The sequence below is a fragment of the Rhinoraja longicauda genome, chromosome 4 (assembly GCF_053455715.1).
Source record: "Rhinoraja longicauda isolate Sanriku21f chromosome 4, sRhiLon1.1, whole genome shotgun sequence".
Taxonomy (NCBI): domain Eukaryota; kingdom Metazoa; phylum Chordata; class Chondrichthyes; order Rajiformes; family Arhynchobatidae; genus Rhinoraja; species Rhinoraja longicauda.
In genome coordinates, this window is record NC_135956.1 from 45,794,774 (window position 1) to 45,807,595 (window position 12,822).

General features: G+C 46.2%; 1 protein-coding gene across 2 annotated transcripts in view; it reads right to left on the reverse strand.

The window, feature by feature from the left end:
* Window positions 1–11,174, reverse strand: part of sntb1 (syntrophin, basic 1) — a 97,384-nt gene extending 86,210 nt beyond the window's left edge. Inside the window, exons 1-2 of one of the 2 annotated variants that reach the window (XM_078397665.1) lie at window positions 10,300–11,174; window positions 2,546–2,762 (exon numbers count right to left, since the gene is read on the reverse strand). In XM_078397665.1, coding sequence (XP_078253791.1) covers window positions 2,546–2,762; window positions 10,300–10,581 — 499 coding nt within the window. In that variant the 5' untranslated portion in view covers window positions 10,582–11,174. Of the gene's footprint in view, window positions 1–2,545; window positions 2,766–10,299 lie in introns of both variants that reach the window. The other variant, XM_078397664.1, reaches the window with a different exon arrangement.
* Window positions 11,175–12,822: the final 1,648 nt, after the last annotated feature.

The following is a 12,822-nucleotide window of genomic DNA, read 5'->3' on the forward strand; positions in this document are numbered from 1 at the left end:
GACGTACAGGTATGTAGGTTAATTGACTGGGTAAATGTAAAAAAATAAATAAAATAAAAATAAAATAAAAAAATTAAAAAAAATTGTCCCCAGTGGGTGTAGGATAGTGTTAATGTGCGGGGATCGCTGGGCGGCGCCTCTTGGTGGGCCGAAAAAACCTGTTTCCGCGCTGTATATATATGATATATGAAATTTGACTCTGATCCAACAAAACCATTAATGGCAGATAACCAAAGGCATAGCCAAAGACAGGTTTTTAGGGGATATTAGTGGAGAGCCAGAGGTTTAAGGAGGGAATTGCAGAGCTTAGGGTCCAAGCAGATGGAGGAACGATCACAAAGGCAGAATGATGACATTTCTGAATTTTAAAACCAGAATTGAGTGAGCATTGCAATCTAACACATTATTATTATTAATTTAACAGTAACGTCAAATAAATAATATAAACTTTTTTGGGGATTGTTAGATAATTATGGCACATTAACAACCTGTAACTTGTGGGTTACTGACAATACCCAACATTATATGAGGAATTTATAGAGGTTTCACTGCAGATTTTTGGATGCAGTACCCCAGAAACTGACAGGAATGCAAACAACATATCTCAATTATAGTATTTTTGCTTCCACATTATAAAATCTGAGGTTTCAGTACTGGACTTTGTCTCTGGAACTGTTGAACTATAACGCTGCAAATGATATTGTGTACTCTATAAGATCTATATTCTGTATCTTTCCTTTCACTCTTACTTTTGTACTTGAGTTTAGCTTGATTGTACTTTTGTACAATATTATCTGGTTAGTATGCAAACCAAAGCTTTGCACAATATCTGACAATAATATTTGATAATAATCACAATAGTAAACCTAATACCCAAGCCTAAACCTCAGCTCGAGCTACTTGTCCCACTATATTAACAAGAGGTTGGAAGGTGTGGTGCTTGGGTGAGATGCTAAACCAAGGGGTGGCGCAGTGGCACAGCGATAGAGTTGTTGCCATACAGTGCCATAGATCTGGGTTCGATCCTGACTAGGGGTGCTGTCTGTATGGACTTTTAACGTTCTCAGCGTAACCGCTTGGTTTTTCTCCAGGGGCTCCAGTTTCCTCCCACACTCCAAAGATGTACAGGTCTTTTGAACATTGATTTCTCCAACTTTAGATAGCTCCTCTGTCCCTCTCTTTCCCCTCCCCCTTCCCAGTTCTCCCACTGTCTTCCTGTCTCCAACTACATCCTTTCTTTGTCGAATGGCCTACTCCTGCACCTATTTTCTATGTTTCTATGTTTGTCCCGCCCCCTCCCCTGACATCAGTCTGAAGAAGGGTCTCGACCCGAAACGTCACCCATTCCTTCTCTCCTGAGATGCTGCCTGACCCACTGAGTTACTCCAGCATTTTGTGATACCCAAGTCGTACAGGTTTGTCGGTTATTTGGCTTCTGTAAATTGTAAATCGTCCCGAGTGTTGGATAGTGCTAGGATATGGGGTGATCACTGGTCAGCACAGACTCGGTGGGCTGAAGGGACTGTCTCCATACTGTATCTCTAAAGTGCTATCCTTCCCTTCTGATCTCACACCACTCATTTGAAGTTTAAAGCTGATGGCCAAATGTAATCCTCGACCAATATTGCAAAACATTATTCAGTAATTTTCTCATTTATGTTTGTCAGAGCTTCCTGTGCACAAATTGCATTTGGCAGCAGTGGCCACGTCTCTGGCTGTAAAGGACATATCCAAGGAGCTATAGAAATGTCTAATTCTCAGACGTTCACCACAGGTCTAAATTTCTGAGATTTGTAAGCAATGCATCCCTTAAACAGAAAATACCATGATAACATTACAGTTTGCTCAATATCTTACAGTAAATCAATCACAATCTCCTGCACATTCAGACACCAAGGTAGGAACGTTAGACTTTGCACCAATAATATTTCATTATACAACTCTCTTCACAATCCATATTTAGCTTAAACAGATCAAGGGTTAGGATTTACACTCTGTATTTAGTTTAGTTTAGAGATACAACATGGCAACAGGCCCATTGGCCCACCGAGTCCGCGCTGAACAACAATCGCCCATACAGTAGTTCCACCCAACACACTAGGGACAATTTACAGAAGCTAATTTCTACAAGCCCGCACATCTCTGAAATGTGGAAGGAAACCGGAGCACCTGGAGGAAACCCACGTGGTCACAGAGAGAATGGGCAAACTCCGTACAGACAGCACCCATAGGCAGAATCGAATCTGGTCCCTGGCGCCGGAAGGCAGCAACTCTCCCGCTACGACACGCATTTAAAAAACATTTCTTTTAAATCTTCAAATGTTGTATATTATGAAAAATTAGGGAAACAATCGAGAACGGATCTCATCCCAGGTTGAAACACACATATGGTAAGATCCGAGAATGGCTGACTGCTGTAGTACTAAAGTAACGCTACCAAATTTATAGCTGGTTACAAATGAGCAACCACTACTGCACTGCAACCGATGAAAACGCCCAGCCCTGGTGCCTCAGATGTGGCTGTAACGTGTAAGAGGCCACTTACCCTCCAGGAGTACTTCTTTCCCAGCTCTCTTCAACACTTGCACCGCTTCATCATGTGTTGCGTCGCGCAGGTCCACAGAGTTCACAGACAAGATGGCATCGCCCACGTACAAAGCCTCCGTCTGGTCAGCTGCTAGACCCTTGAAGATCTTCGAGATCAGGATTGGCATCTTGTTCTCCTTGCCTCCCTTGATGCTGATCCCCAGGCCTCCAACCTCCTGCTGAAGAGAAAAAAGAAAGGCATTACCTTCGGGATTAGCGTGGACCAACCCCATCAAACTGCTGGTTACTGGCTCAGCAACCAGCTTTAGAGTCATAGAGTCATTCAGCATGGAAACTGGCCCTTCAGCCCAAGGCATCCATGTCGACCAAGAGGTCCCATCCAAGCTAGCCCCATTTGCCTGGCCCAGATCATTCTAAACCTATCCATGTACCTGTCCAAATTTCTTTTAAATATTGTTATTATATCTGCCTCAAGTACTTTATCAGGAAGGTGTTCACTACCCCCCGTGATTCTCTGCATGTTAATGGTTGCCTTGCGGGTTCCTAATAAATCTTTCTCCTCACACCTTAAAACTATGCCCTCTAGTTCTCGATTCCTCTGCATGGGGCATTCATCCTAGCTATTACTTTCATATACCTCTATGCACCAATCTCACTCCTATGTTCCAAGGGATAAAGTCCTAGCCTGTCCAACCTCTCCCTATAACTTAGGCTCCCGAGTCCTGGCAACATCCTCCTAAATCTTCTCGGTGTTTTTTCTAATTTAACGGCGTCTTTCCTGCAGCAGGGATACCTTGAACATGCATACCTTGAACTCTCACTGTCACACTTTTAAAGCCTCCCACTTTCCATTTGCCACATTCAAAATATGCCAATAAACTTTTGGAAGTTCCTGTCTAATATCAAAGTTGGCCTTGCCCCAATTTGAACTTTAACTTGTGGACCAGCCACAAGCCACCAGACCTTATCCATAACTATTTTGATGCTATTAAAATTGGGGTTGCTGTTCCCAAAGTGCCCATCCACTGATACTTCAGTCACTTGCCCTGCCCGATTTCCCAACAGTAGGTCAAAATTTGTCCTCTCTCTTATAGACCCCTCTATATATTGGCTGAGGAAACTATCCTGAACATCCTGCCTCTCCATTCAATTAGATCGGGGCTTGGCTTCTACTTCACTTTCCCACCCAATCTCCCTAATTCGAGTCTGAAGAAGGGTCTTGACCTGAAACGTCACCCATTCCTTCTCTCCAGAGATGCAACATGTCCCGCAGAATTACTCCAGCATTTTGTGTCTAACCCCTAATTCAAGGCTCCTTTAGAGTCTAAACATCTGCCAATCTAGACCAACTCTATCTCTGCAGCTCTCTGCAGTAGTCAACTATAAAGATGAACGAACAAGAGTAATGAGGGCAGTGCAGTAGATGTTGTACATGATCTTTAGAAAGGCCTTTGACAAAGATCCCACATGGTAGACTGGGACTGTGTTGGTTATAACACATGGGGTCTAGGATGAGCTAGGCAACTGATTACAAAATTGGATTGATGCTAGTGAAGGGTCGTTACCCAGGTTGGTGGCCTGTGAACAGTGTGCGCGATTGGTGTTGGGTCTTCTGTTAATTATATTTGGATGCAAATGTAGGTGGATGAAGACGACCTACATTTATGACTTAGACGAAGGGATTAAAAGTACCATTAGCAAATTTGCAGATGATACTAAGTTGGGGGGTAGTGTGAATTGTGAGGAAGATGCAATAAGGCTGCAGGGTGACTTGGACAGGTTGTGTGAGTGGGCGGATACATGGCAGATGCAGTTTAATGTAGATAAGTGTGAGGTTATTCACTTTGGAAGTAAGAATAGAAAGGCAGATTATTATCTGAATGGTGTCAAGTTAGGAGGAGGGGGAGTTCAACGAGATCTGGGTGTCCTAGTGCATCAGTCAATGAAAGGAAGCATGCAGGTACAGCAGGCAGTGAAGAAAGCCAATGGAATGTTGGCCTTCGTAACAAGAGGAGTTGAGTATAGGAGCAAAGAGGTCCTTCTACAGTTGTACCGGGCCCTGGTGAGACCGCACCTGGAGTACTGTGTGCAGTTTTGGTCTCCAAATTGAGGAAGGATATTCTTGCTATGGAGGGCGTGCAGCGTAGGTTCACTAGGTTAATTCCCGGAATGGCGGGACTGTCGTATGTTGAAAGGCTGGAGCGATTGGGCTTGTATACACTGGAATTTAGAAGGATGAGGGGGGATCTTATTGAAACATATAAGATAATTAGGGGATTGGACACATTAGAGGCAGATAACATGTTCCCAATGTTGGGGGAGTCCAGAACAAGGGGCCACAGTTTAAGAATAAGGGGTAGGCCATTTAGAACGGAGATGAGGAAGAACTTTTTCAGTCAGAGGGTGGTGAAGGTGTGGAATTCTCTGCCTCAGAAGGCAGTGGAGGCCAGTTCGTTGGATGCTTTCAAGAGAGAGCTGGATAGAGCTCTTAAGGATAGCAGAGTGAGGGGGTATGGGGAGAAGGCAGGAACGGGGTACTGATTGAGAGTGATCAGCCATGATCGCATTGAATGGCGGTGCTGGCTCGAAGGGCTGAATGGCCTACTCCTGCACCTATTGTCTATTGTCTATTGGATAACACCAAAATTGGTGATATGGAAGGGAGTGAAGGTGTCTGAAGTTATATCAGGATCTAGGTCAACTGGAAAAGTGGGCAAGGGAATGGCAGCTGGAATTTAACTGAGACAAATATGAAGTGATGCATTTTGAGAAGTTTACCCAGGGCAGTATGTAAATTGGGAATGGCAGGGCTTTGGGTAATACTTCTGAATGGAGACTGAGGGCTAACAAGTACATTGTGCCCTGAAAGTGACAGCCCGGGTATATGGGGTGGTGAAGAAGGTGTATGATAACCCTCATCAACAAGGTATTGACTACAGAGTTGTGATGCCATGTTACAGCTGTACAAAAGGTTAGTTAGGCCACACTTGCAAAACTGTGTGTAGTTCTGGTTGCCACAAAATGGGAAAGACGTGATTAAGCGAGAGAGAATAGAGAAAGGATTCATAATTGGAGGCCTTACATTATGAGCGATTGGGTAAACAAGGTTTGTTTCCTAGAGTGAAGAATGCTGAGAGGTGACGCGAGCGAGGTATATAAAATTATGAGATACTGTTGATAGTCAGAGTTGGTTTCCTATATGATAGTCTAAAACTAGAGGGCATAGGTTTAAGGTGAGAGAGAGGTTTAAAAGAATCCAAGGAGTAAATGTTTTCACCTCGTAATTAGTATCTGAAATGAGGTGGCGGAGGCAGGAACGAGAATACTATTTAAGAGGTATATGGACAGATAACTGAATGAGCAAGGTGTAAAGTAATACACTATTAATGCAGGGAAGTGGGATTGGTATAGATGGGCATGAAACCTTTGCTCCAAGCAGGGGGAACAGGAGGGGTGTGGAGGGGTTTATGTAGGGGATTGGAGGAGAGATCAGGAGAAGGAAAACATGGCAATCAAAAGTAGAGTGATTCCTGCAATCGATTGTAATTGGCAAAGAGTGCGATGTAGGTTTGGAAAAGGTAGGGAGCCAGACTTGAACACACTGTACTTGTACTGTGACAATCTAAATGATCCAGTTTGTGCTGGAGATCAGTTCACAGGCAATATGCACTCAGAGATGGTAGCTCCAACAATAAAATATGTCATTATTGTGTTATGCAGACACAGGAAGAGCAGTAATCGAGATCTCCTCTGATGTTCACCAACATCAGATAACACAAAGCTTTCATGCCCAAGGACAAACTAACTGCTTGAGCATTGGGATCTATTGCTACCCACAGTGCAATCCCAAACACAGAACCTCGGTTGAAGAGGATTGCCTACAAGCACCACTAACTTCAAATAGTATAAGAAAATAACTGCAGATGCTGGTACAAATCGAAGGTATTTATTCACAAAATGCTGGAGTAACTCAGCAGGTCAGGCAACATCTCAGGAGAGAAGGAATGGGTGACGTTTCGGGTCGATATCCTTCTTCAGATTGAAGTCTGAAGAAGGGTCTCGACCCGAAACGTCACCCATTCCTTCTCTCCTGAGATGCTGCCTGACCTGCTGAGTTACTCCAACATTTTGTGAATAAATACCACTAACTTCAAATGTACCCCCATGATTTATAAACCCGCAACCAGAAAATCAGCCCTTAAATACCAAATTGTTGGATGTACTGGACTGATGGGAGTTACCAATCCTTCAACAATACATGAAAGTATTTGAAAAGAAATCAATACAAAATAGTGTCTGTGAAAGATTCAACTGGATGACTCTAACTGAAAAAGTTAAATTAAGAGGGCAGTTTGGACAGACTGGGTGACGTAACTCTTCACTTTAGAAAATTGGGAGGGGTATAATTGAAGTGTTTAAAGTGTTTGATAGGGCAATTAGAAATAAACTATTTAGAGTCATAGAGTAATATACAGTGCGGAAACAGGCCCAACTTGCCTACTCTCCAAAGAAAGTGGGCAAGTTGGGAACCTTAAAGTGGGAACCTGGTATTCAAGGATGATTTTAGAGAGCACACAGAGGGCATTGGGTTAACTTGCATCAAAAACTGGGCTTCATAGGTTAGCACTGATATTAATGGTTGTGGAACCAAGGTTGTGAGACAATTAAAGACAATTCAGCCCTGATCTAAATTCAAAAGTTAATGACTCCTTATTCCCATGTTCCATCTGAATTGGGAATAGAAAACAGTGTATTTTACAAAGACCAGAACATGGGGTGTCCTACTTAACACCTTGGTGCCCCAGTGAATTCATTTCAATCCCTTGGTTCATATAGTGGCTACAAGTCTGTTCCAACTGAGGAATCAGCTCTAATCTGTAACATTCAAAGTGATAACAGTCTTGGCTCCAATTACACGTGGTGTAAGAGGGGAAGATAAAAGAATCTAAGACACTTGCTCCCTCACATCTCAGTTGCCCCCCCTTTCTCGGTCACAAGGAATCGTTCAGCCTCCAAGCAGGCCATGTTCTGCAGGAATTTATTAAGATGAGGCCACTTTGGTAAACTCAGCAAAGCTTCCTGACCTCGATGGATTCATCAGCCATTCTGAAATGTCCCATAACCATTCCATGCACCCCTCCTCCCGAAGAGATCAAGACGTCTCTGCCTATAGACAAATAGGCCCCAGGGCTGGTTTAACATGAGGCCAATGCTGGTCAGGTCCTTGCTAAAAACTTAGCCTGAGCCTGCAGATTCCATACAATCCATGCCTGTAAAACACATAGTCCTTTGCCCAGAGTAGGGGAATTGAGAACCAGAGGACATAGGTTTAAGGTGAACGGGGAAAGATTTAATAGGAACCTAAGGGATAACATTTTTACACAAAGGGTGGTGGGTGTGTGGAATGAGCTGCCGGAAAAGCTACCCGAGGTAGGTATGATCACAAAGTTTAAGAAACATTCAGACAGGAACATGGATAGGATAAGTTTAGAGAGGCCAAACATAGGCAGGTGGGACGAGTGTACATGGGACATGTTGTTCGGTGTGGGCAATTAAGATCGATGGGCCTGTTTCCACACTGAGTTACTCTACATTGTGAGAACCAATGTCTCTGTTTTAACTAATCTCTTTTTAACTAATTACCTCTTACAGAGTAGAACAAATCACTTTTGTTCCAATGTCAATAATGAAACTGTATGGAAAATAATGAAACAGTTCGATGTTTCTGGTCAAATTAAAGAAATGCCCATAGGGATTATTAGCTAATACTCCATGGTGATAAATATATTTACTAATTTCACTGAGCCACACTCAACGAGTGGTTTGTGAAAGAAAACTAGTGCCGGAACAGTCATTAATTGTTTGGTAAGAGAGCAACTCGTGAACTGGCACAGTGTGAGGTTATTACCAACTAAAGGTCAGGTTGAGCAGAATGCATGTTCTGAGAAATAAAAATAAAATCGCAATCATGATGCCACTTTGCCTTGAATTACACCTCTGTTGCCAAGTCCCATTGAATTTTAAATACAAAGGGGACCATTCAGCACTCGAAGGGTTAATTGCAGCCTCCACAGATTCTGTGGTATTTCCATCTGCGAACACTTTCTGCAGGACTTTCATAGGCCAGTGAAGGATGGCAATAATTATTAACAAATGCCCTGCCCTCAATCTTAAAATAAATCCTGTTAAGTGTGGAAATAGTGACAAATGTTTAAGAATAAAAATTACTTCAGATATAACTCATTCAAGCCAGAAACAGTGCAAACAGACTCTAGATCTAGAAATCCCATCCATATTCAAAAGCCTGGGAATACAGACTACGAACATGAGGGTTGGGAAAAGATTGGGAATATCAGAATAGCATTGGGAATCTAGACTGGGAATATTGTTGCAAGAAATATCAGTGCTAGGAATCTAGAAATGTCAATATTGGGATGGGAATGTCACTGCTGGGATTCCAGGAGGGATGAGAATCTGTAGGAAGGAACTGCAGATGCTGGTTTATGTTGAAGATAGACACAAAATGCTGGAGTAACTCAACGGGACAGGCAGCATCTGCAGATAGAAGGAATTGGTGATGTTTTGGTCGAGAACCTTCTTCAGACTGAGAGTCAGGGGAATGTCACTGCTGGGATTCAAGGAGGGATGGGAATGTCACTTTGGAATGCAGGGAGACAGAATGGCAACTTTGGGAATCTAGCAGATCTGGGACTCCAGGGCGACTGGGAATGTCCGAGCAGGGGATCCAGAGAGACGAGAAAAGTCAGAGTTGGGGCTGGAGTTCCAGGGAGACTGGGAATGTCAGAGCTGGGGATCCATGGAAACTGGGAATGTCAGAGCTAGGGATTCAGAGTCTGGGAATGTCAGACCTGGGAATCCAGGGAATGTCAGAGCTGGGGATCCAATGAGACTGGGAATGTCAGAGCTGGGGATCCATGGAAACTGGGAACGCCAGAGCAGTGGATCCAGGGAGACTGGTATCTCGGTGCCGGCATTACAAATGAACTCCAGTTCTGTGTGTGTGGATTCGCTGGATCCCGGACACAGGGACAGATCTGGCCCGCCTCGGAATGAAGTGGTGGGATTTCTCTGTGAGGCCGGGAGGGGGGGGGGAAACCTCCACGGGGGCCAAGTTGGACTGAGCCAAGACCAAGAGCTGGCGGGCACGGCGTGGAAAGAGCGCGAGTGCAAATTACTCAGAGAGAGAGAGAGAGAGAAGTTACAGGAGAGCAACACGCGGCGCTGCCGGGACAGATGCTCAAACTTCCAAGCCAAGGGCGGGCGTTGCAACGCCTCCCCGCACGGGAACAGGAGGAGGGGGGGGGGGGGGGGGGGACACTTTCGTGGGACCTCTAAAAAAACCCGCCCTGGGCCTCCCAAGTTTTGTTTTGGGATTCCTCCTCCCAAACTTACACCTTCTGGGATCCCCCCCACCCCGCCTTTCCTGTAACCACCACCTACCTACCCTCCTCTCCCACTGAATCCCCTGTGACCCCCCTCCCCCACCCCTTTCCTGAGATCCCCATCAGATGTCCCGGGACCCCCTTCCCACTCAGCATTCCCCTCCCCCTCCCCAACCGACGCCTTCCCAGTGACCCCCCCCCCCCCCCACCCCACCCCACCCCTGCAGGGATGGATGGATGGATGGCCTCCAGTGTATTTTTCACTGTGGGGGTCGCCCTCTGGTCACCTGCAGTTTGCCTGACTTGTCCCCGGGGGGGGGGGCGGGGTGGGGAAAGGTGAAGCCCGTACCTTGATCACCCTGACGCTCCTCTTCCTGTTGCTGATGGTGTCGGGGACGGTGTCGGGCAGGTCGGTGAGGGCATTGCGGACTGGTGTTGCCCCTGTCCTGGGGCTGCGGCATGGACTCTGCGGGCTGCAGTGGGCTCCATTGGCCACTCCGTTCCAAGCCGAGGGCTCAGTCGACTGGTCGCAGCTCAGGGTCAGGCTCTCCTCGTTCAAGCTGGCCAGCACCCGGTGCCAGACCTCCCGCACCAACACCTCCAGTAACCCACTCCTCTGCAACCTGGCCATCTCTGTGGCGGTCTGTTCATTCCATGACCATGTCCCGGGGACACTGCAGGACTTCTCTCTCTCTCTCTCCCTCACACACACGCTCACAAATTCCTCTGCCCAAGTCCTGTTTGAGGTGGAGCTAAAAGCGATTAGGCAATAGCAAACACAGATTCATCTCCACCCACCCCCTGAATGCGGGCCAGGGTCAGAGCACGCAGGGCGCCGGCCGGCACACAACTTAGACACTAAACTTCTAGCGACCCGATTATAACACCATCGCTCAACGGGGTCAGGGGCGAAAATCCACCAGTTACCCCCAACGTGGGATAGAGTGGACCCATCTGTGCCCCGCCCTCGAGAACGGTGGCTCTTAAAGCAAAGTCAAACTCAAACACAAGTCATGGATAACTTTCTGAAAAGTTTTGAGAAGTCAAGATTCAAGGTCCCGGCAGGCAGGCAGAGATCTAACTCCTGTTAAGTTGCACTTGCATTAAAGCGGGCCTGACACGGGCCGATGTGATCTCCATGTCCACACAGATTGGGACAAGATTGGCCATGTGCCTCCTGTAGGCCAGGGGCAGTCGGCTGCAGAGTGGCCGGAGAGCGAGAGAGAGCGAGCTGGTGTATTGCGAAACGCGCTGTAACCGGGGTGCGGCGGTCGAGAGGCTCTGGGTGGGTTTACAGCCAGCACATCCCACAGGAGACGGCGACCTCAAGTGGTCTGAGTCAGGACCGAGAGAGGAAGGGCAGGAGGAAGGAGGGGGTCAGTTTACCTACCAGTCTCCCCTCTCCCTGTCTGCTCCCCCCTTCTGTAAATTTAAAAAAAAAAAGATTTGAAAAAAATGCAGATGCTGGAAATCTTAAATAAATATGGAAAAGTCAAAATACAATACAATAAAATACATCTTTATTGTCAACGAGATTGGGAATGCGCCTTCCATACGATGCAATAAATTAATTAGCTAATCAGTATAAATTTATACAACCCAGTGAAACAAAATTAGAAAGAGATTTAAAACAGTATAAAGTTTAAGTAGATCTGCGCCGGATCACTGAGCAATGTGACCATCCGGCTCAGCAGGACCGGTTCATAGCAGCTATGGCCCTGGGGATGAAGCTGTTCCTGAGTCTGGAGGTGCGGGCGTAGAAGGCCTTGTAGCGTCTGCCCGATGGTAGAATTTCGAACAGACTATTGCAGAGGTGTGAGGAGTCTTTGTGAATGCTGGTGGCATTTATGAGGCATCATGTGTTGTAGATGTCCTCCTAGGCTGGTAGCTGTGTTCCAATATACTTCTGAGGTCTATGGACCCGCTGAAGAGCTTTCCTCTCTGCCTCCGTGCAGCTTGAGGTACCACACAGGGATGCCATGTGTTAGGATGCTCTCTATGGTGCAGTGGTAGAAGGTCGCCAGCAGCTGTTGGGGCAGACCAGACATTTTCAGTGTTCTCAGGTAGAACAGTCGTTGCTGCGCCTTCTTGACCAGCGCAGCGGTGTTAGTGAACCGTCTCGACTTGAAATGTCCAATTTCCATCCACACAGCTTGCTTGTCCTGCCTAGTTCCTCCGGCAGTTTGTTATTTTTTGCTCCAGATTCCAGCATCTAATAGAGGGAGGGAGGGGGAGGGAGAGAGAGAGAGTGAAACTGTGCCACTGTCATGAAATTGCACAGCACAGCAATAGGTTCTTCAGCCCAGCTTGTACATGCTGGCGCTGAAGCCCAAACACACTAATCCCATTGTCCTGCATGAGATCTGCACCCCACTGCTTCCTTCCTACTCAAGCACCTGTCCAAATGCCTCTCAAACAGCGGAAATGATATATGTGGAGGGTGGGTGGGTGGGATAGTATGAGAGATGGGTGCGGATTGGGGAGGAGTGGGTGGCCACAGGAAAGAGAGGATTGGAGAAAGTAGGAACAAAAATGGAACGGTGTTACCAAAGATTGGAGAATTCTCCGTTCATTCTTTTAGGTTGTAATCTACCCGTGCGAATTATGAGGTACTTTTCCTATAGTTTGCATGTGGCCTCACTCTGTCAATGTGGAAGCCCAGGACTGAAAGGTCGTTGTGGGGATGGGAAGTTAAAATGGTTAGCCATCGGATGATCGAGCGCAAGCGTTCAGTGAAATGGTTGCCTGGTCCACGCTTGGTTTTGCTGATTTAGAGGAGGCCACATCCAAAGCACCAAATGCAGTAGATGAGGTTAGAGGACGTGCATGGGGAGGGGATAGTTTGTGTGGGAAGGGATGAGAAAAGCAAAGA